The following is a 25,615-nucleotide window of genomic DNA, read 5'->3' as shown; positions in this document are numbered from 1 at the left end:
AAGAAAATGAACTTTACGAAAGGCTTGTATATGTCCTTTTTTTGTATTGTGATTTGTTTTTATCTCTGACATAGTAAATATTAAGACTTTTGGCTCTTCACTGCCAGTCAGTGCATTTGTATTGGGGCTATAGGTAAGCTTTCACAGATGTGGTTGCTGGATATTACCTGTTTATTGCCAACCTTAGAGCTAAATCTTGCAACAGATATGGTCTTTAATCTTACTGTGCTCATGAGCTCGTAGCTATTCTTTATAGTTCCCAATCTAAATGTTTATGGCATCATTACTTTGCATAATGTTCAGTGAAAATCCTCTTTATTACTCCAGGAAAATCTGTGAAGGAATTTTTCATTAGTCAAAACATGATAATAGTTTTAAAAATGTATGTAAAACTTTTACAGTTAAGTGCAATGTCTTTAAAGATAGAAAAAAATGTATCAATATATATGCAACATGTGCCTTCTTTTTAAAAATATTTATTTATATTTTTTTTTCTTTTTCTTTTTTTTTTTTTTTAAATGTCTTTATTGATTTCAGAGAGAAGAAGGGAGAGAGAGAGAGAGAGAGATAGAAACATCAATGGTGAGAGAGTCATTGATCAGCTGCCTCCTGCACGCCCCCAACTGGGGATCGAGCCCACAACCCGGGCATGTGCCCTGACCGGGAATCGAACCCCCGATCGCCTGGATCCCAGGTCGACGCTGAACCGCTGAGCCTCGCCCAGCCGGGCTTCTTTTTAAAAATATTTAATGTGAGAACAAAATGCTTTGGACTTGCCTATTTACCTGCACACACTTACATTCTTATTCTTTCCACTGCAATTGGCAGCTTGCTCTTAGGGAGGATGCTACTTGAGTAGGCTTTGTATTGTCTGAACAGTTTTCTTTAAAAACACACACACACTTAAAAGAGAGAATACACTAACAGAAGACTTTAATTATTGCCCCCTTGCAACTAATAAAAAAACAAACTCAGAAACTTGACAGTAGCATATCTAAAAAAACATAGTTGTCTAAAGTTCCTTTATGGGTTTATTCAACCTGTAACCTGTATTCTACATCTTCTTAGTAGTTTTTTGGAGGAAACATGACAGCCAAAGGTCAGACAGTCTTTCACTTTTTTAAAGCAGGGTCACCAAACTCAGATTGAAGTTCTGACTCTATGTTTTATAGACATGGGAGTTTTTTCTTATATGAATCCACTGTTGTATTTCCCATGAGACATTGTTCTTACAGAAAAGAAGACAGAACAGGAATCAACCTGTACCTAGTGAAAAAGATAATAATAGTTAACATTTATTGAATACTTACTATGTGGCAGGTACTACTATAAGTATTTTTTACTTGTGCTGATTTATTTAATTTAATTTTTCTGATAGCCCTGTGAGATACAGGTACTCTTTATAATCCTGTTTTATAGATGAGGAGAATGAGGCACAGAAAAGTTAATCAGTTTACCCAGGGTACGTAGGTAATAGATGGCACAACTGGGATTTAAACCCCAGCAGTTTGTGCAGTCTACTATGCAGACTTGTCATGTAAAGTAGACAGTTGTGTAATTATTTAGATTTTGTTTCAGTCTTTGTAAATGTGATACTCTTTCATTGGGTAGGAATTTGGTCTCCATTATTTCTAAGATCTCCACTGAAATGATGAAGGGAGTATGGTCCATTACTGATCCTTCTACTTGTCCAGTCTACCTTTAGAATCTCTGTAAAAGTTCTGACTGCTTGGAAGAGGAAAGAATGCCATGTGAAAAGCAGTGTTACATGGGTTTTAGTTGCTTAGTTAATTGCTTTACAACCCACTGGAGGCTTAAAGCTTGGCAAGAGAGACATGTATTTCCTAGTGTAGAATTCTCTCTGTTTAGGGATCTAAAATTTCCTGTAATGAACTGTATTAATTTACTTTTACCCTGAACATTCTCTTTTTGCCTAGCATGTTTCGCCAAGGGATGCATGACTTGAAAGTCTGGCCTAATGTAGAAGCAGATGGATCAGAACCCACAAAAACTCCTGGCAGAACAAGCAGTACTCTTTCAGAAGATCAGATGAGCCGTCTTGCCAAGGTAAAAAGAAACTTGGAACTGGTGGGAAGCTCCAAATGATGTCTATTGTATAAATTAACATTTTGAATTCTATCAGATTATTTTTTAATTTAGATTTAATTTTTTAATAGTAGTTTTATTGAAATATAATTCACATATCATAAAAGTCACTTTTTAGAAAGTATACAGTGCATTAAGTTATAGTAAATTCACAAAGTTGTGCAATCATCACCACTATTTAAGTTTAGAACATTTTTATCAAAAATGTAATCATGTACCCATTAGCATTCATCCCCCATTCTCTCTGTCCAGCCTCTGGCAACTACTAATCTACTTTCTCTCACCATGAATTTTCCTATTCTCGGCATTTCATATAAATGGAATCATACATTATGTGGCCGTTTGTGTCTGTAATCCCATCAGATTTGAAAATGTGGAGCTTTTGGTATATTTTCAAGATACCACCAACCTTTTTTGGTGCCAAGTGTTAAATGCTAGAGAGATTCTTACGTTGTTTGGAAGTAAAGATTAGTCTAAATTGTCCTCACTTCACTCCCACTTCTGTTTTTGTAAGTAGATGGAGTTATTACCTTTTTCTTTCAGAATTGTTTTAATGAAATGTTTTCATTTAGAAATACAGAAGCTAAACTCAAATCTGAGCTTAAATCAGAACAGTAATAACTTATTTTGTCAGTATCTTTTCACAAAGCACTCTGCTAAATGCTGTTTAAAGATCCTTCTACAATTCTTAAGAGACTTTCTTTAATTCTTACGTGTAATTTTCCTTTGCAGTCTTATCAGTATAGACAACTCACTCTTAAATATCTAGAGGTTTTGATGTCAAGCATTTTGCAGCTTGTTGCCTCAACATATATGTAAGAAACATTAATTATAAAGAATAAGTACTTGCATTAGCTAGGCTTTGTGCTTCAACATAAAATTTTTGTTGTCAAGTCTATTCTGTGTTGTTGTTTTTTTATATAGTTCTTTTATGGAAAAATGATGTCATGGCTTTCTAATAAACTTTTTAACCAAATTACTATTGTCAACATTCTCCTCCATAATTAAATAAATACAATTTAGTTTTCAATTTAGCTACTCATTCTGAGATTTTATTTACATTCTTACATGGGATATAGGAAAGCTATTAAGCTTTTCATGTATGTCTTCTTGTTAAGAGTTTAATCTTAGTGATAAACTTTCATTTAAGCTACCCTGTGACTTTTATAAACTTTAATAGTTAATAGAAATTTTGCAGCATGTGTTGAAGCAAATGCTCTTAATTTCTTTATTGAGAACAGTATTATGATTCATATTGTGGTTAAAATTCTAACTTTGAAGGGGAATGGGCAGAGTCATTTATAAAGCTGTATGGTTGTATTTTAATTCTACTTTGGCTCTCATTAAATGAATTATTTAGGCTTCTGTTCATATGTTCTTAATTTTTTCCTGATTATTTCTGATGGAAGGTTCAAAAATAATTTTTATAACAACTGACTGTGACATTCTTCAAATAGCAGTATATACAACATTGGAATTTGTTTGAACTGGACTTCTAGTTTTTTAGTATCATAGAATGTTAGAATATACATTTCTGAATTTTATGGTTGGAAAAAAAGATGTGACTTGAGAATTATCAACTTTAATGACTGAAAGAATAACCCCTTAAAAAATTGTATGGGATCTTATCTATTTTTTTGTTACCAGTGCACATTTGGAACTCCAGAAACAATGACTAAGCATGCAGAGCCACATGAGGTGTTGGGAAGAAGCCTTGTTAACATTTTTGGTAGTTGATAACAATTATCAACAATCTAAATTTTTTATATTGGAAAGTATGGCAAGGTGGTCCTCCTTTTTAAAGAGATAGTTATTAAAATTTATATGCTATCTCTATTGGCCAGAGTGGTTAACAATTTTTGAATAACTCTTTATGCATTGGTTTCTGAATTTTTAAAATAGGAATAATAATTGCCCTGGCCTAGTGGCTCAGTTGGTTGGAGTATCATCACATATACCAAAAGGTGTTGCGGGTTCGATTTCCGATCAGGGCACATACTTAGTTTGCAGGTTTTGATCCCCGGTCGGGGCTTGTATAGGAGGCAACTGATCGATGTTTCTTTCACGGCCTCCCTTCCTCTCTCTCTAAAATCAATTAAAAAAACATATCTTTGGGTGAGGGTTAAAAAATAATAAAACAAAATACTAGGAATAAAAATTAACGAGAATAAGCATTTTACAGTTCTTATGGTGCTAATTGCAGATGAGCTTTTTCCAAAGTTCTTTGACCCTAATAGACTTACACATTTTACTTGAGTGGAAACTTTAGAGCTTGCATTGGTGTTAACTCATGCTCCCCAGAAACTAAGTAGAAACCATTAAAACCAGTAATTACTTTTCTTAAGGGAAAAAATACATCATGTTTGTAGCATTGTTGAAGGAACTGCTCCCTCTTCAGTCTTTTATTTCTTGGTACTTTGGGCTAATAAGTCTCATTCTTCTCTGTACAGCAGTGGGTCATGTTCTTTGAGGTTCCAGAACTTATTATATCCCTGCTGCTATTGAAGAATGTGCTTGAAAGTGATGTCTTAGGTTTGATGAAATTGGAAGTTTGGGCACTTGGGAGCATTTTACAGGAGAAAGAGCACTGCAGTATGAGCCAGAGATTTGCCATCCTACTCAGGGAAAATCATTTCTGAGCCTGTAAAATCAGAATTTTAGAATCAACTATTAGGCTCTGCGTAGCTGTTTGTATTCTTTGGTTCTAAAAGCCCTGAAATAGTAGATAATTGAGATTATTTATCTACCTGGATTTTATAGTTATAACCTTTGTAGAAAATAATAATGTGGTCACCAGTTTGCATTTGTGAATGTGTTGTGTTCATGTCATTTTTTTTCTTCAATGAATATGCCTAGAGCAAAGTATAATTCAGGGCCTGCCTAATGTGAATGGTACTGCTATGCTCTTAGACTTTGTTTTTGTTGTTGCATTAGTGCCTGCTGCTTTACTTACATTTTCAGACTGGATTCCTGAGTCTGTTTCCCTTGCCTTGTAACGAGAAGGTGTACTTTGATGTTTGTTACGGTCTTCACTTCTAAACTTACCAGGGAGAGAGTATACTTTGATATTTATTCTGTTCTGAATTTAAAATGATTTGTTTTCTGTTTAAAATTGTGCCAGAATAGCTGTCTTTCGCCCTCCTTCCCTGTCACTCTGCTTCCCTCCCCCCACCTCTCAGTTTTCTGGTTCCACTTTAAAAAGTTTGTTCAGTTAGATTATCATTTTCTCCTGCAAAACATTTTGAATTTGTTTTTGATAAAATACACTTTTAAAAACTGGGAAAGAATGTGGATGCTCATGTTTCTGTTTTCATACAAAAGGAACAAATTGTAGGTGTCATACTTATATTTTTCACACCCTCACTTGAAGACAGGAGATGAGTATACGAGTAGATGAGGTTTCAGAGGTTAGAGCAAAATGGCTTGTTTCTTGCTGCCCTTTGATTTTCCGGCCAGTGAACTTGCTGTGATTGTTTCTAATTGTTAAGAAGGCAGTTGGCTTAAGAGTAAAAAGGTGTACATAAATCTTAATAATAGGACAGCATAGTTACTACGAAGTATACCCGTGAGCCAAAATAAATAGCATGGTGACAGTTTTCAAACTGCAATGTAAGAAACTTTATTCAGTTACAGAACCGCTTAAGTCATGGCTGCCCAGGGATAATGGCACAGGAGGACTGTGAAATTAAGATGAACTATTTCAATGGCCTGTGAAAAGACAGTGTTAGGTAATTATTAAACAAAGAACCTCAGACGCAAACTGGATTAAATATTCTTATTCTGATGTACTGCTCAGCTAGGAGAGTAGAATTATAACTGCAGTATGAATAACTGAAGTTTATAATCTTATTTCAAGGTTTAACATTTAAAAAAATCAAATCCTTTCAGAAGAAGAATTTTGTAGGATTTCCCTTTGAGGAAAAATGAGTATGAAAAAAGGAGACAAAACTGAATAATCTTCAGCTTAGTTATTTTATACAATTGGATTTCTTAGACTTAGTAGGGAACAGGAAGAAATGAATATTAAAATACACTCTCCCCTCATCTTCCTCATTATCTCTTTCCCATCTTTACATTTTCCTAATTAATTTTTAGTAATATAGTATCTTTCTGTTTGAATTGATTTGTGAAAATAATCAAAAGCCAGACTCCTGGGACATTTATTACACTTTCTTTGTCCATGACCCAGCCTTTAATGATTGTGGCCTTGAACAAATTTGCCCATTGTTCCCATCTGCTCTGTTTTTCAGCTTGTCATATTTTAAGAGTTATATGACTAGGATGCATATCCACCTGGGGTTTTGGATGTGACTACCAAGCTTTAGTGTTTGATTTATATTTGAATCCATGTCTTTAGACATGAAAGGTTAGTGCAAAAGCATGCTTCTCTACTGTCTCCTTTTCATTTTAGCATCTCTGCTTGATACCTTTGGAATGTGCTTTAGTTCCTGTCAATTTGATTAAGAGGCGGCAAAGAGAAAGTAACAACTAGATGAAAAATGTTTTGTAGTCTGAGTGATACAGATAGGTTGGGGAATGTTGAGCAGAGTATAGGTGAGCATTGGTGCAGTGAAGTAGTGTAAGATGTGATGGTTTAGACTGGCCTTCAAATTCCCTGCATGGGGTCACTCTGGTCCAGGGTTCAGACCTCAGATTTATAGCAGTAGGAACTGGATTTTTCTAGTTCATCCAGAAATAACTGGTATCTTGAGAATAGGTTCATATCAATTAATTCAAATGGTTATTTATAATGTAGAGCTCTAATAGTCACAATTCACATGTGGCAATTTAAGTTTAAGTTAATTAAAATTAAATAAAATTCAGGATTTTATGTTGTCACATTTCAAGTGCTCAATAGCCACGTGTGGCTAGCGGCTACTTATTGGACAGTGAAGATATGGAATATTTTCACTATTGCTGAAAGTTTGATTGGATAGTACTGGTCTAGAGTGCCAGCTTACTAATTTGTAATGGATGAGTAACTAACCATATTATTGTCTTCTGGTAATCACGTTACTCATGTCTGCCACCCAGGACACTGCTTTTCAATTAAATTATTCTTCAGGAGATGGTTGATTTCTTAGTGGGCCATGAAAGAGCTAGTCTGAAGGAGCTAGAAAGTTGAATGAGATATTTCACGCATTTTGAGGGAAGTCTTAAAAAGACTTGCTCTCTTCACATTTTCTTTTTAGTTGCAGGATTACTTGAATGTGCTGTCTACCCTGGCTCTTCTGAATAAACATTGACAAATATTATGATCACAAAACAGTCCTTTAAAATTGAGATTAAGGTAACAAGAAAATTTTTGGTCACATAATTTAGTGAGGTGGAATTGAGGCTCTTTATGTTTTTTTATAGTACTATTTGACCTGCTGAAACATTTGCTCTTGAAAGAAGATATTTTTCATTGAATGCATTGCATTGAATGGGAACTTGTCTTGAGGCATTAGAGGAATTCACTGAGATTTTTATTTTAAGTATGTGGACAAGTTCTCTGTCCCAGCCATCATCATCTGCTATATGGAAGGCACACTTCTAAATATTGGAGGCAAAGTATATTACCTAGTTGATGTTGGCATTATTATTAGTTCCATTATGAGGAATAACGATAACTATGGTGATAGTCACCTTGCATGTATAAAGTGTTTGAATATCTGTAAAACCCTCTAGTGTAGCTTGAGAACATTAAAATGGAGAAATGGTTAAAATCATGGCTTTGGAGGCCATTTTTAATTCAGATTCCAGTTGTGTCTCTTATTTAAATGTGATTTTGGATTACCTACTCACCTTTTACTAAGCCATGAAATCCTCATCTGTAAAATAGGAATAATAGTTATACCTATTTTGGTGTTGTGAGGACTAACTATAAGTGAAATAAAATATTTTAAGGACTTAGCATATTGCCTGGCAATACTAAGCACTAATAAATGTTAGCTGTTGTTACTACTTTATCTTACTTTCATTTTATTCTAACAAGTGTAATGATCGGATTTGTAACATAGCTTAGGGAGGGAGAAATGCCCCCGTCTACTCTTCTTGAGTTCTATGGTAGACAAATAAAATTGACACAAGACCTAAGATTAATAGGAGAAGAATCAATTTAATATGTGTGCATAGGAGAGGATCGATGATGCTCTCTGAAATGATGAACCAGCCAGCTTTTTATATTTTTTAGCCAAACAATAAATTTATGAAGAAATGACAGGACAAGGCACCATAGCTTTGGGTGCTCATTAGTGAGAACTCTAAACAAAATTTGGACTTGGGTAGTAAATTAGTAAAGGAGTAACAAAGTTCGTTTATGTAAGCGTTTTGGCCCTAGATTCCTTAACTTTAGCCATAGGGTGTCTCTCTTAGCCGTTCTGGAGCAAGGAGGCCATCTTTCACAGAGGAGATTTATTTCCTGATTCAAGGAGACAAGTTAGGGTCCATGTTCCGTTTTTGCCTTGGTTGCTTGTCCAGTAACTTTAATTCAAAGTAATCAATATGCCATTGTGGATATTTGGGGGCGGCCTACTCTGAGCCTGACACAAACTTATGAAACGTACTTTGTTTTTAAACTCATGAAAAGATGGAAGCTTGAGGAAATTAAATGATTTATTTAGGGTTATGTCTACTAAGTTATAGAACCAGGACTTAAAATCAGGTCTTTAAATTCTTTATTAAATGTCTTTCCAAAGATAAGTCGCAATATCCAAATCTTATACACCTGGAGGTCCTCAGGTATGACATAAAAAGGTGGTGCCCAGTAACTCAGTAAATAGCGACTAGCCTGTGATGAGTGAGCACCTATTACATATTTGTGCTATGAATGAACTGGAGTTTTAACAATACTTATGGCTTCAGTTGGTGTTAATGCATAAATTAAAAGCAGTAAAAAACAGTCACTCTTAAGATTTCTTTCACCCTTAGATCTCAAAGAGCTAAGATTTAGGAGAAAAGGAAACATGACTGCAAACAGGATATATGTTGTTTAAAGAAACAACGTGGTAGGAACTTCAGGGTACAGACATGTGAGAAACCTTTACTAAGGAGAAGCCCAGAAGAACAGATGGTGCCCTGGCTGGATAGCTCAGTCCTTTAGAGTGGAATCCCGATAGGCCAAGGTTGGGGGTTTGATCTCCAGTCAGGGCACATACAAGAATCAACCAGTAAATGTATAAATAAGTGGAACAACAAATCTCTCTTTCTCTGTCTCTCCCTCCCTCTGCTTTCTCTCAAATTAATAAATTAAAAATTTTTTAAATGTAAAAGAAGAACAGATGCTGATAATCTTTTGGAAACATTTTAGGAGCCATGAAGAGGAAGCCACTGCTAGTTCCTTTGTGTGATCGCAAAAAATGATGCAGCTAGAAAGTTAATATTGGTGAAGGAGTCTCTTTTATTCAACCCAAGCTTTTATCAAATTATTGCTTGATCACAGGATAATTTTTCAGAAGGTTAAGTAATAAAAAGGCATGGCTACTCTAAGACTAATAATAATTCATGTGAAGGAATCACTTGGTGAAAGGGGAATAAAAGGAACTTTCGGAAAAAACTAAAGTTGTCCCATTATACTTTGGGATTGCAATTATAGTCAAGGGATAGAATAATAGTACAAATTAGAAGTTAGTCTTGGACTCTGAGAAAACAGTTCTCAACATGTTTGAAGAAAGGCAAACATCCTATTGATTTGAGAACTTAAAAAAGAGATTCAGTGAATTCAACCCCAAAGTGACAGTGTTTCTCAAGAGGTGATTTGGACTGGACATCAGAAGGGCTTATGACAAGAATTGTCTGACATTTTGAAGGAAAAAGCCCTAAGGATCACAGAATATTTATATTTTTCCTTTTGTTTTGAAGACTCTAAAATCACATTGAAGAAGTAGGTCTGTGTTAGACAACCTAATTTAATTGAGTTTTATCTTCTTTATCAAAGTACTTTTTAGCCTAGGCAGTTAATCAAATAACTTGGTGAAGTCGTAATAAAAGCACAAGATCAGTGAGAAGAGCAGGTAAGAAGGCATTCAGACTCTAGATTTATTCAGTTTTCCCAGTCCTGGTAAGTTAAACGTCTGCGTTTTAAAATTATGTATATATGTATTTAAATTTTTTATTTTTATTAGGAAACGCTTCAAACAGAAAAGTCTCTAAAATAATGTAATAGACATCCATGTATTCACTCTTTAGATTGATCATATGTTAACATTTTGCTTTATTTGTTTTACATCTTTTTAATAAATGATTCAAAAAATCATAGACATTTGTAAAGATTTCCCTCATTCTTTCATTTCATAATTTGCTTTTTTATACTTGATGCTATTTTGCAATTTATCTATGTTAATCTGTATAGCTCAAGTGCTTTCATTTAAACTATTGTGTGGTATCCCAGTGCATGAATAAGTCAGTTTATTATTTATTCTCTCAACAACTTCAGCTTTTTGCATTAACAGCGCTAAATAAATATTCTTGTATGTGTCTCCTTATCCCTTTGAGTTTCTTTAGTGTAGAAATCAAGGAGTGAAATTGTTAGATTTTCAAGATGAAGATCTATACATTTTCTCATTGGTTTATTTCTAAATTTTATGTGTTTTTGTTACTATTGTAAGTATCTTCTGAAGATTATATTTTTAGGTTGGTAAAAAGGTAGTAATAGGAATTTTGGAATATATTGATTTCTGTTTATTAATCATGTATCCAACAACATTTCTGAACTATTTTTGTACTTACTAGTACAAGAAACTCTGGTACATTTTCTAATAGGAAAAGTAGTAGAGGCATCCTTGTTTTGTTTCTGACTTTAATGAGAATGCTTCTTACATTTAACCATTTGGTAAGAATGTTGGCTATTAGTTCTTGGTGTATTTCTTTTATCAGGTTAAGAAAGTTCTCTTTTATTTTACCAAAACTCTATATGACGAATGAGTGTTGAAACTTTACAAAAACTTTGTAAGATCCTTTTGACCATTTCCCCCCCTCCTTTAATTACTTAATGTGCAGAAAACAATATAGCAGGCCTGAGGCTGTTATTTTTAGAAGGACCTACTTGCAAAGATGGCCCTTGGCTGGTGTTTCAGAACTGGGCTTCTGAAACGTTCCCTAACTGGTGTAGATGTTTCACTGTGCCTAGGCTGTTTGTACATTGTGATTTATGGCGAGCACCTGCTTTTGTTCCAGGATTCTATAATTTTGATAGTTGAAAGAGAAAATGCTTGTGTAACTAGCCCCCAATAAAAACCTTAATCTCTGACTCTCAAATGCCTTTTCTAGGCTATGTTTCTCTTGCTAGATAAAGAAGCACACTCAAGTGTGTCTCTTCCTGGGCTGGGAGGGGAAAGCACAGGAAACTTGTGTACGGTTTTGCTGAGACCCCACCTGTATCTTTTTCCATTAATGAGCCATCTACCTGTATATTCTTTCTGTGTTGCTATATTCAATCTTAGGTATGATTTACAGCTGCTTCTAAGTCCTACGAGTTCCCATCTACTGATCTTGGGGTGGGGAAGGCCTGAAACACTTAATAATGTAATGGATTGCACTAATAGATATTCTGTGTTAAACTGTTCTTACATCTTGGAATAAATCCTATTTGGTCATGATATACTTTAATTGCTTGATTGTATTTGCTAATTTTCTGTTTTCATAAGTGGTAATTGCTTATAACTTTCCTTTCTTTTACTTCCCTTCTCTAGTTTTGATGATATATCATACTGATCTCAGCAGATTTTGTAGCTCCATTTTATAAAGCCATTTGTGTTTGAAAAAGGAGAACAGAGAGGGAAGAATTACTTGACCAACTATGAAGGCTTACTGTGTAGCCATAGGAATAAATTACATCTTGTACTTTTCTTGTGTTTTGATTCCTTGATTTATGTTTTTATGTTAATGTTTTTGGAATAGTTATTTTATTTCAAATATTCTATTATATGAATTTCTGATGGATATATTCTAGTTTTTATTATGATTATTAACTTCAGCTTTCATTGGATTGTAATTTTAGATTGCAAACTCACCTTTTGCAAGGCTTACTTTCCAAAATTGTTATACCTGTTTTACTGTTACTTCACTTTTTTAGTTGTTTGCTATGGGAGGATTTTCAGTTTATCTTCATCTTTTACATTATTGAAACTGGAAGTCAAACCCAACATTACTTACTTATCTGATGTTGATGTTAGATGACCCTAGAGAAGGGAAAGGATTTATTGGAAAATAAGGTTAGCAAATGTTTTGGCTTTTAGAAATATGATTTAAGAAATGAGTTTTGTTATAAGCTGGGCATCATTTTTTAATTACAAATACTAGAATAGATTATCAAATTGATGATTTATTTGGATTTAAAAATCTTTATGCACATAATGGTATTTTGTAGTTAGATTTTAGAGAAATGGGGAACATGGGATAATCCAAGGAGGTGTTTTGAAAAATGGAAGCATTATGTTTCATTTTGTGCTTTTAAAATTAATAGAACTATCAAAACTGGTGGAAGATTAAAATAATAATAAGATACATTATAACTGGGTAGAAAGACTGGCAGTCAAAATACCTGATTTATAGTTTTAACTCTGGCTCATTGAATAACTAGTTATTTCTGTATTTGTGATTATTTTTCATTAATAAAGTGTGGTTAGTTGGGCTCCATTATTTTTGTTAATTATAAGAATCATAATAATGCCATTATTATTAACATTTTTTAGCTATTCTGAAAAGGAAACCGCCTCAGATCAGTTACTTTTCTTGGGTTCTGAATACATTTCTACCTTGAAGCAGCTATGTGGAATAATATTCGTGTAAAACTAGTTTAATATAATAAAGTATTTAATAGGACCTATTAATGATCTTTTCTCCTCATTGTTATTACATAGTTTATTGTTTCCAGAATAGACTACTAAGTCCCTAGAGATACTTTTAATTGATTTTATGGTAGGGCTTTTCTTGGGAAGTTATTCTTTGTAATATCTGTACTTGATTGGGTCTCCTCACATAAAGAAGTGTCATTTTTCCCCCCCATGGTGATAATGATTGAGGTTATAGCAGAGGCAACTTGATAATCTGTAGTTTTGTATCTTCCAACCAGTTCACTTATGAACTGCTATTAGTTATGGTGTGAATAGTATATGCATTGCAGTTATTAGACTAGGTATAGCAATTTAGGAATGCGAATCTGCTATTCATAGTATGTAACCCACATCTAAGTAAATGGGCATACAAAATGCATACAGGATTTTGTCTGTATGTGTGGTTATTCCATTTACATTTTATCCACAATATAAAACAAGCCCATGAGACTTGACTATATAGTAATGAGTACAGTAAAAATAATTTCATGTTGCCACAAAAATGTAAGTGCCCCATTTGTGTATTTTTTCTGTAATAATGTACTTTAATGACAAGAAACAAACAAAATCTTCTGTTTTTTTAATGTCTACATTTTAGAGGAAGGCAAACAGTGATCAAAAGTGTTAATGGAGAAATTTGTTGCTTTAAAAATGAAAAACAACAACAACAAAAAACCCAAGGATCCTGGCTATAAAATTTGAGTTGAGCAGAAAAGTTTCATTTTGTTTTATATTTGTTCTCAAATGTTTGTAAATGACAATAATAACAGAGTATGATGACAGATGCTGAAATTATTCAAGGCTGTGAAACTTGTTTAGTGGCACTATTGACATCAAAAATACCTCTTAGCTACAGTTGTTGTTTTTTTCTAAATAATATGTGTAACTTTTATAAGCATAGCTTATTCGATTATGTGTTGCCATTCTTTTGTGTCATAAAAGAAGGATTTGGGAATCTCTTAGAAATGTATTCCTAATGATACATAGTAGAATCTTTTCTATTAGTCATTTTGGTTTGCTTACTGTTGTCTAAGACTGTCTAAACTTTTCGATTTTTCTTGAAATTAATGGTAGCAAGTAGACAATTAGTTTTTGAGAAGGGAAGATTGAACCCTAAAATAATACTGATTTATGTCTGTCTTTACAGCTATAATTCCTGCCAGAAAAAATAGAAAGTACCATGGTTTTAAGATTAGATTAATCTGTGAGTTTAGCTGAATGAAACTTTTATGAGGCAAAGACTGCTCTTCCTGAGTAAGATTTCTGTGTAAAGTTTCAAAGTAAAATTGAAGATTTGTGGCTAAGACTGTTAATCAGGAAGCTGAAGGCGCTCCACTGCGTCCTAAGAATTAAATACACTGGCTTGTGTGCAGATTCCCTAAGCTACACACACAACTCTTTTTTTACTCAGTAGTTCAAGTAAATTCTTTTATACAACTACATTTTGTTTTGAATCATAAATTACTGCATCGCTTGTATTTTATTTGATAACACTCATTGTCTTATATTTATTGAAGAATTATATTTTTTAATAATGGGAACTTATGAGTAAACCGTAGTGTATTATGCAAATAGACTGGCTGAGGGATAATGGTGTTCTGTTCAATTGTTCAATGACTATTTATTAATTTAGCTCAGTTGTAGTCTAGGCTCACGGAAGTGTTAAGAGTTGAAAGAGTTATATTATGGCCTTTAACTTGAAGGAATTTAGAGGAGCAACATATAAGATTGTTGAATAAACCCAACCGTGTATGATCATGTTGGGAAACAAAATAGTCTTACATATGGTAGTACCAGGCATTTTTATTGGCCAGTATCCTTTTTTTTTTTTTAAATATATCTTTATTGATTTCAGAGAGAGGAAAGGAGAAGGAGAGAGAGAGACAGAAACATCAATGATGAGAGAGTCATTGATCGAGCCCACAACCCGGGCATGTGCCCTGACCAGGAATCGAACCCCGATCGCCTGGATCCTAGGTGGACGCTCAACCACTGAGCCACACCCGGCCGGGCTGGCCAATATCCTTAAGGAATGCTTTAAGAGAGAAATTTTGAACATTCACATAGGCTCTGTGAATCTAAAAGTTTTCTGTCTGGTGACAAAGCAGAATGGATCTTTTCTGTTTATTTGTGGTGGTTTTTTAAGTGGCAGAGAAAAAAGGGTAAAAAATATACAGCTTTGTCATTATATTCCCCCTTAGATTCCCTAAGAAAGCATGTGTGTATATAAGCCAAGTAACCACATATTGACGATGGTAGCGTCATTTAATTAATATAGTTCATTGGTTGGACCTAATTGAAAGGCCCTTGGAAGAAATAATTTGAGAGAACAATTATGTTAATACCTGTTTTTTTTGTTTCGTTTTGTTTTGTATTAAATATGTCTTTATTGATTTCAGAGAGAGAAAGGGAGAGAGAGAAAGAGAAATAGAAACACCAATGATGAGAGAGTCATTGATCGGCTGCCTCCTGCACACCCCCAACTGGGGATCGAGCCTGCACATGTGCCCTGACGGGGAATCGAACCTCGATCTCCTGGATCCTAGGTCGATGCTCAACTGCTGAGCCATGCCTGGCTGGGCAGTACCTGGTTTTCATTTCATATGGTGAAGTTATATTAATCAAATGGGTTTTTATTATGAGGTAAAATAACTATTTAGTATATCTTAATAAATGCTAATCTTTAGTGGTTTTCTCAACAGAGATTTTTGCCCAATGAATTGTTTTAAAAATAGCTTTAGTTTAAAAATAACATTATTTTTTCTTATTACAAAGGTAATATACATTTTCTACCACAGTAGAAGATTATTAAAGCACACCTCTGACCCTCTGCCCAGAGATAACCATCAATATTTTGGTTGATACGCTTTCAGTAAATTAGTATGTGTGTTATGTGTGAATGTATTTGTAGATACTTGTAAACTGAGATCATATGGTGTGTAAGCTTAATTGAATTCTGCTTTTACACCTAATGGTATCTCAAAATTGTTTTAGGTCATTTAAGATACAGCAGGTCCTCAAATGATGCATTTCCTTATAATGTTGATTAGGTGCCATAGGAATTTAACTCTTCTTTATATCAGTTAGACTATGGTAAAATTTGTTTTGTTATAGGTAATTTTGCTTAAGTGAGTACTTAGTGTACTAGTACAACATGTTTGTGAAGCCTTCAAGTACAGATATGCCATAATTCATTTCAGCAGTCCTCTGGTTGGATACTCAGAGTGTTTGCAACTCTATGCTTTTGTAAAGCTTTTACCCCCTTTAAATTTTCTGTTGGCTTTAAAATAAAAAGTGAGGCTTGTTCTTTTTTTTTTCTTTTATTTAATCCTCACCCAAGGATATGTTTTTATTGACTTTAGAGAGAGAAGAGGAAGAAGGGAGGGGGAGAGAGGGAGGGAGAGAGAGAAACATTGATGTGAGAGAGACACATCAATCAGTGGCTTCCCGTACACACCCTGATCAGGGGTCAAACCCGAAACCTGGGTATGTGCCCTGACTGCGAATTGAACCCGAAACCTTCTGGCTAGTGCAAGGCTTGGTGTTTTGAGTTGTTTTTAAATAGCTTATTTGACTTGCTCATATACTATATTACCAAGTTATCAGACGTAGTTAACGTGTGTGTGGGTGCTTAAAGTCAGAATCAAACTTTTGTATACATCTTTGAGTTTTTGTATTCTATCAGTTATATTCTCATGTGTTCATCTTTTTTTTTTTTTTTTTACAGATATTAAACTCCTTAAGCAATTATATCATCTCAATAAACAAAACTAATCCACTTTTCATAGCATCTGTGAACTTGGGCCACATATCTGGTATTGTGGATAAATACCTGTTCATGGGTTTTAATTTTTTTTTTTTTTTTAAGATAAAGTAGGTATGTGAATATGGAAAGAACTGGCTAAGGAAAATTTGTAAGGCAGAATTCATTCTCTTGAGTTTCATTTTGAGCCTGTGTGTCTCTCCCCACTTACCTCTACAGATCCCTGGGCAGATCTGAAACAGTAGCGCTGTGTTTTAGTACTCCTCGCCCTCTCCTTTTACCTTTCCCTTTTGGGCTTTTAAAATGTCGTCTCTACTGTAAGGAAAAGTCTAGATCATGATGACTTCAAGAAAGTTGATTTCCAGTAAGCATCTCATGCTTGTATAGAGCTTCCTACTTTCCACCGTGAAGAGAACTTGATTCATTTCGTTAAATATTTACTGAGGACCACCATCCTGATCTTTCTGTAATGCCCGGGCACCTCAGGCTTCCTGACAAGCTGGCAGACAAGCTGTCTCCTGCCTGGAAGAGGTCATCCTGTTGTTTGGCTGATTCCTTTTCCTTTAAGTCTCAGCTTGAATGTTAATGTGCCTGAGAGGCCTTTTCAAGAGCCCCATTATAGTTCATTACTTTCATATTATGGTTTCATTGTTAGTGACCCATGTCGGCATTTATCATGAGAATGGCTAACCCCTTCCTACTTTCAAGTTCTGTGAGGGCAGGGAACTAGCTTCTTTTGTTTAACATTCTATGATTATCTTCAGAGCAGATGTCTTGTTTGAAACTTACAACAACAATTAAGTAATACATATTTATGTTGAGAGTACAGGTGTACCTTGGAGATGTTGTGGGTTCTGTTCCAGACCACCGCAATAAAGAGTCATGGTCTTTTTGCTGGTAGAGGGTTTTGCCTTCAATTAGTAAAAAATAAATAAATGAAAACCACAACATCTGAAGTGCAATAAAATGAGGTGGGTTTCTATACAAATACTAGGGAAAAGTGACCCAGGATGTGAATAGTTTTTTTTTTTTTTAGCTTTGTTTTAGAGAATTACTCTCCCCCCTCCTCCCATCAGTTCCCCAAGCTCTTTAGCAGAATTCCAAATATACAAACAGTTGTTTTCCATTCTATCACCCTTCCACATTAAAAGGCCTTTCAGTAAATAGAAATATTCATTTAACAAATAAATGCTAGATTCTGTTAACTATTCATAGCTCTAGCACTGGAGAAGCTTATAGTCTAGTAGGGCCACAGATGAATGAGGAGCACTGAATTGTGAGTTGTGTTGATCATGGAAATTTTTCTTTTCCCAGGGGTCACTGTTTGGTTTGACATTGGTTTTCCCTACTGTTCTTAGTCTCTATACAGTGTAGCAAGTTGGCCTACTTTTAATTCTGACCTTAGTACTTGTATTGAACACCTACTAGTCTGAGACATCATTTCTGACCTACTACTAAATCTGATAATACATGATTAGTACTCCAGTTTCCTGGGCATGTTGTTATTCAGTTCTTCCGGATTCTTTTATTTAAGTAGCTTTCAAACCCCTTGCTGTTATTTTTGGAGAAGTTAGAGCTCAATAATTATGCTGTTATTTCTGTGACAGTGGGCTTCTCTTCCGAGCTCTATGTGGCTTCTCGTGAATTCTGTAGAAACCTGTGTTCCTTAAAAAGAGAGGACACTTTAACTGATTTCTTGACTTATCTTCTTCCAAGGATGGGCACCCTAGTGAGGATTATTTCTTCACACGTGATTTGAAACAGATTGTACTAGTTTTATCCTGCTGTTTAACACAATGCAGATTTTCTCTTTTGAAAGATCTAGGTCACTGACATTTCAGACCCAAAATGAAATATAAATTGTTAAAGTTCATTTTTGGTCTTCATGATTTATAGATGTTCCCAGCATGGAGAGAACAACAAGTCTGTCTACAATGTTATCAGCGCCCATAAGAGATGAAGTGACATAAATTATGGGCTAATTACAATAGCTGCTAAACTTTACAGAGTGCTTTATAGTTTTATAAAATTTTAATACATTTTAGTAAAATATTTATTCAGTCTGCGTTGAGTCGTAAAAGTAAAGGCTTTATGGCTTGAAGAACTGAAGAGGGTGGTTGGAGTATAGTGTGTCACTTGGAGAATTGTGGGAGGTTATTTTGGAGAGGAAGGCAGGTGCCGTCATTTAGTAATTATGATACCTAATTCTAGACTCTCCCTGCTGCCTAAAGCCCAGCCAAGAGGTGACTTTCCAGTGCCATAGTCTTTCTCTTTGCTCTTTTGCAATTGAGCAGTCAGTTGTATTGTATGCTTGGACTTTCCAATAAATACGTGTTCTGCTTCGTAATCTCCAAAGAAGGTCCCCAATGAAACATGCCTCTGGATACTCACATCATTCTGCATTTGATCTTCACTAGCCCTGTGACTCATTTTAACCAATACAGTGAAGCCGAAGTGACACCTGTTTTAGGCCTAACCCTTAAGACAGCTTGATAGCTTCTGTTTTTGCAGTTTGGGCAACAATGAGCCACCATGTAAGAGGTCCCACTACGCTGTTGGAAAGACCACTTGGAGAGGGAGCAGCACTGAGAGTACAAGCAGAAAGAAAAAGGCCCACCACCCTGGTTTCCCAACTGAGCCCACCCTTTTTTCCACAATGGCATTAGAAATGTGAGTGAAGCTTCAGCCACCAAATGACAGCAGATTCATGTGAGTTTGCTATACCAATAGAAGAAAAAAAAAATTCAGATGTCCCTCAAAAAGATGACCTTTTGACTTCTCCAAAAATCATGAGAAATAATAAAATGAATGTTGTTTTGAGGCACTAAGGTTTGGGGTGCTTTGTTACATAGTAATAGGTAAATAGCTCAAATGGCTAGGGACATTTTGAGTTGTAACTTTCCAGTTCTGCAGAAATTATAAAACTAATTCAGGCAGAGAAACATCTAGAAATTCTGCTCTTAGTCTCAGAGTCTGGTGCAGGAGACAGACTTGTAAACAGTCAGTCATAGCGTAAGTGGTACCTCTCATTTTGCAGCTGATTTTGCATTTAGCTGTACTGTACTGATCTTTCCCTATCAGGGTATATTGATTGTAGTATTTCATAGTGTGTGTTTACTATACTTTACTTAACAGTTCCCACTATTGATGGACATTTACTTTTTTTTTTTTAAATATATCTTTATTGATTTCAGAGAGAGGAAAGAAGGGGGGAGAGAGAGAGAAACATCAGTGATGAGAGAGTCATTGATTGGCTCCCTCCTGCACACCCCCAACTGGGGATTGAGCCCGCAACCTGGGCATGTGCCCTGACCGGGAATCAAACCCCAATCGCCTGGATCCTAGGTCGACGCCCAACCGCTGAGCCACGCCTGCCCAGGCTACATTTTTTTTATATCTTAAAATTTCAGTATTGCAAATAATGATGCACAAATGTGACTGTATCTAGGATCTTTTAAACTTTTCCAAAGTGGCTTTACCAACTTACGGTACAACTTTCCTGACCATATGTTCTTTGGTTGCTATTCCTAAGGTTGAGAATGGTCATCTTTAGTATTCATATGTGGAAGCTAAGAATATGCTACATAGGAAGTGATGTATTTTAGCAGCAAAGATGGATTCTGGAGGGAGTGAAAATTACTTTTCTTTTAGCATATCTAGATGACAGATTGTGGATATTTAAATTTTTTTAAAGAATTGTTTTTGTTTAAGAAAACATACTGATGAGTCACTAGCCAAGTCCTTCTTATCCTGTAGTTGTGTATGGTTTCTGTTACGTCTGGAAACAGCAAATGTGAAGGTGACATAACTATCATAGAGCAGTTTTAGGTTCACAGCAACAGTAAGAGAAGGTGCAGAGATTTCTCATATACCTTCTGCCCCCACATATGCGGAGCTTCTGTTATCAACATTCCCCACCAGAGTGGTACATTTGTTACAGTTGATGTGCCTACATCAGGGGTGGCGAACCTTTTTTCTGCCAAGGGCCATTTGGTTATTTAAAATGGACCATACAAAATTATTGTTGCTATGAAAAAGCTCCTAGATGTATTGACTTTCGAGTCCTGCCTGTGATTGTCTTGGCAGGGCCAGACCAAATGATTTCCAAGACCTGCAGGCCAGATGTGCCCTACCCCTGATCCTTCATTGACACATCATTATCACCCAAAGTTCCTAGTTTACTTCAGGGTTCAGTCTTTGTGTTATACATTCTGTGGGCTTGGACAAATGTATAATGACACATATTCATCATTACAGTTATCATTGAGAGTAGTTTTACTGTCCTAAAACTCTTCTGTGCTTCACCTTTCAACTCTCCTTCCCTTCTTAACCCTGAGTTACCACTTATCTTTTTATTGTCTCTATAGTTTTATCTTTTCCTGAATATTATATAGTTGGAATCATACAGTATGTAGCTTTCAGACAGGATTCTTTCACTTAGTAATAATACATTTAAGTTTCCTCCAAGTCTTTTCTTTTTCCCCCCCCTCCATGTTTTTTTATGGCTTGATGGCTCATTTTATTTTACTGCCAAATAATATTCCATTGTCTGGAGTACCACAGTTATCCATTTATTTGAGGGACATCTTAATTGTTTCCAAGTTTTAGCAGTTATGGATAAAGCCGCTATAAACATTCACATGTAGGCGTTTGTGTGGACGAAATTTTTCAACTCCTTTGGATAGATACCAAGGAGCACAATTCCTGGATCATATGATAAGATTGTTTAGTTTTGTAAGAAACTGCCAGAAAAGAGTTGTACCATTTTGCATTCTCATCAGCAGTGAATGAGAATTCCTGTTGTTCTATACCCTCACCTACATTTGATGTCAGTGTTTCAGATTTTGGCCATTCTGATAGGTGTTTAGGGATATCTTCTTTTAATTTGCATTTTTCTGATACATATGATGTGGCATTTCTTTTCATATGCATGTTTGTCATCTGTATGAGTTGTCTATTAAAAGGGTCATTATTTAATCCAGTTGCTTATTATTGTTGAGTTTTAATAGCTCTTTGTGTATTTTGGGTAATAGTCCTTTTATTAGGTGTGTCTTGCAAATATTTTTTTTCATCAATGGCTAGTCTTCTTAATCTCTTGGCAGCGTCTTTTACAAAGCAGAAGTTACAGCAAGGAGTTTCATAGTTTTACATTATACGCTTAGGTCTGTGTATTCATGTTGAGTCAATTTTTGAAGGGTATAAATCTTGTTTCTAGATTCATTTTTTGGTATGTGGATGTCTAGTTAGTCCTTTTGTTGAAAAGACTATCTTTGCTCCATTGTATTGCTTCTGCTCCTTTGTCAAAGATCAGTTGACTATATTTATGTGGGTCTATTTCCGGGCTCTTTCCTTCATTAATATATTTGTCTGTTCTTTTGCCAATGCCAAACTGTCTTGATTATTGTAGCTTTATAATAATTCTTGATGTGGGTAGTGTCAACCCTCCAATTTTGTTCTTTTCCTTTAGTATCTTGTTGACTATTCTGGATCTTTTGCCTTTCCATGTAAGTTTATAGTCATTTTGTTATCTACAAAATAATCTGCTGGGTATTTCACTGGGATTACATTAAATTTATAGATCAAGTTGGGTTGAATCGAAATCTTTACAATTTTCAGTGTTCCTATCCATGAACGGAAATATCTCTTCATTTGTGTAGTTGGTTGTTTGTGTTTGTTTGTTTTTCATTTATCAAAGGTTTGTAGTTTTCCTCATATATTTTTTACATGTTTTGTTAGATTTTTACCAACTTCATTTTTCAGGGTGCTAGTATAAGTGATGCTTTTTAAAAAATAACTGCTTTATTAAGAGATCATTTGTACACCTCTGTTTTTTACTTTAAACTCCACTTATTTATTACTGGTATATAGGAAAGTAATTGACTTTTATATATTTACCTTGTATTCTGAAGCCTTGCTATAATTGCTGTTCTAGGAGGGTGTTTTGGGGTTTTTTTTGTATATTATTTCATATTTTCTACATAGATGATCATGTCATCTGTGAACAAAGACAATTTTATTTCTTTCTTCCCATTTTCTCTTATTACATTTGCTAGTACTTCCAGTATGATGCTAAAAGGAAGTAATGGGCACGCTGTTCTTTCCCCTCCTTCCTATGATATATGTGTTAACATTTTCTTCATTATATTTGTTTTGCAGCTCACCAAAGCTCATCGACAAGGACACATGGTGAAAGTAGATTGGCTGGACAGATTGACATTTAGAGAAATTGAAATGATAAATGAGGTGGGTTGTATTCCTCTTTTTTGTTTCAAAATATTTTCTCTAAAGTATCTAAATCAAGAATTTTTTGAGAAGAATTATTTATTGCCAGGTATCTCACAAATGTGGGGTTATTGGGATAACTTGTGGTTTAGGGAGTTCTGTGCTAATAAGTGGAAAACTTGGGATATATTCCTTTCTTATATCTTATTGCTATATCCAGCCATGAAGTAGATTGTGGATATTATGTGTACCAAATATTACATAAGTGAATCCTGTGTAAGTTTGATGCTTCATTTGTGTGTTCTGTCTCCACATGACAGCTCATATTCAAGTTCAAATCAATATTAGATAAATCTATCAATAGTACTACCTCTTCACTTCAGTTACCTTCAGTTGTTTTTAGCAAGTTCTCTCCCCAGTTAAGATACTCTTGTTTTATGTACTGTGTATAGGACTGCACCTTAATAAAGTTGCAAAGCTCAAGTAGTTGATTTATTTCTTGTTCTTATGTATTGGTTTAGAATATGTTTAACTAAAGATGACTTCAATGAAACTTTCTAAAAGTGAGAACACATTATTTTCTTTTTTGTGTATTTACACTGAAATACTATTTGGTCTAACATTCGGTATGTAGAGAGCAGAAATAACAATTATATTAGTCACATTAGGAAAGAGAGGAGTATCAGTTTTGTGACATGCCTAGCTTATGGAGACCACCACAGATCACTGTTCTTTGAAAAGTTTTCAGGAGGTGGAAAAAGACATTTTTCATTTTTATAATGAACACTTATAAAAGTTTTATTCTGGCATTATTCCTTTAAAAAAAAACAAAAACAAATTAGTGGAGTTTAACACCATTTATATTCAGTATGAATACTGGGCATCTTTTCCAAATTTATTCATAGTACATTCTCATATATTCAAACTGGAAGAAAAGTTTACTTTTTTGAATTTTTATAATAGTCACATTACAAAAACAGTTCAATCAAAATGCTTTGCTGTTATAATTTTTTAATTATTCTTCAATTTAGGTTCCCCTAGGACAGAAAATGTAATGTTAGGACTTACTTTGCTCAGCCTTTCTCATTATTTATACCCCTACTCCTTAAAAAATAGGAGACCATTATTTACCGGAATAGATGATAATATGCTTTATAAAGCTGATAATTTAAGTGACCTCCTTCGACCTTTATATGATTTTATACATGTAGATTTAAAACTGTTTTGGTCAAGACTAGTCACCCTCTTAGTCTTCATTTGATTTTCACTCCTGTATTAACATAGTATTTGCTTTTGGGGTGTGCAAATTTTTTAACAGAATCAACATTTTTCATGTTAAGGAGAAAGTAACTGTTTTCCAGTGTACTTAAAAATTGATAAAATTTCTACAAATGACTGCACGTCATCTCAAGACCATTTATAAATTATGAAAAACGTATAAAATATCTGTTAAGCTCAAATAGCTTCAGTCCTTAGTTACACACTTTAACTTTTGGTTTTTTAAAAACTTGTAATAATTGCTATAGTTAGATTAGTCATATGGTTTAAGGGTGAGCTGTTCTTTGCTTAAAATTGTTAGAAGTACAGAACATCTTTATTTTTGAAATTTAATAGTTGTCATGCAATGTATATAAAATACTGAATAAGCTGACACTGTTATTAAGTTTTAGGAGGGAGTTATAAGTGACTAGTAGGCATTCCTGGGTAAAAGAGTAGTGCTGTATATAATAAGATAGTAGTGCTATATGAAACAGTGCAGTTATAATAATGAAATGAAAATTTGTTACCTGATAGATCCATGTATTACTGAATTGGGATTAACAATAAATATTGATCCTTTAAGAGAATGTTGAAGATGATTACTTTTCATAAAAATCTTTTTTTTTTTAGAGTGAAAAACGAAGTTCCAATTTCATGTACTTGATGGTTGAGTTTCGATGTGTCAAGTGCGATGATAAGGAATATGGTATTGTTTATTATGAAAAGGTATTTGCCTTGGAACTGTTATGGTCTCTAAAGTAGAGGGGAAGGGAAACATTAAAAAAAAATTATTGTTGTTCCTGCTGAGATGAATTATTTGGTTGCAGAATAGCAGCAGACAGCTGTCAGCAGCAGCTGTTTATTTATGCACAAATCAAATCCTATAGCTATAAGATTACAAAAGCCGATCATTCATAGAATGCAGTTCTGGGTTATAGACTTCATTAAAAATGCAAGAGATTAAAAACTTTTTGATTAATTGTTCTGAAAATTGGCAAGTGGGATATTAAAGCAATAGCTTTATTAACAATTAAACTTCATTTGGAAAAGAAAAAGAGGGAATCATACCTTTTTTAATTGACAAGCTATGGAAAGTTAAGGATTGCTTGTTATTTGAGTATATATATATATATATATATATAATGTATTAGAACTTTATATGTGACCCAAACATAAGTGTGCTTGTGAAAACTACACAAATCTGCATTTATTTATATAATGTATACAGAATTAAGAAAATTTTGTTATCAGTAGGCTGAGTGATAACATACACAATTCTAGATTTCCTCTGGTCTGCTCATTATTTGAAAGAAAAGTGGTGTATGTTTGATGTGTAAGCTACTAGAAAATATCTGCACCTTAAATGCTTGTTGAAGCGTCTTCGTTTAAGTACGACAGAAATAATTGAATGCATAGTTCAAAACAACATGAACCAGGTACCTGCAATTAT

The 25,615-nt window shown here is 34.4% G+C and overlaps 1 protein-coding gene across 1 annotated transcript in view; it reads left to right on the top strand.

Moving 5' to 3' along the window:
- PIK3C3 (phosphatidylinositol 3-kinase catalytic subunit type 3) overlaps positions 1-25,615 on the top strand; it is a 109,585-nt gene that overhangs the window by 12,918 nt on the left and 71,052 nt on the right. The window contains exons 4-6 of the mRNA XM_081149698.1: positions 1,938-2,067; positions 22,840-22,926; positions 24,796-24,891. Coding sequence (XP_081005824.1) covers positions 1,938-2,067; positions 22,840-22,926; positions 24,796-24,891 — 313 coding nt within the window. The remainder of the gene's footprint in view (positions 1-1,937; positions 2,068-22,839; positions 22,927-24,795; positions 24,892-25,615) is intronic.

This window comes from Miniopterus schreibersii (assembly GCF_964146895.1).
Source record: "Miniopterus schreibersii genome assembly, chromosome: 10".
In the NCBI taxonomy this organism is placed as follows: Eukaryota; Metazoa; Chordata; class Mammalia; order Chiroptera; family Miniopteridae; genus Miniopterus; species Miniopterus schreibersii.
The sequence above is the reverse complement of the archived record's forward strand: the minus strand, read 5'-3'. Positions and strand labels throughout refer to the sequence as shown.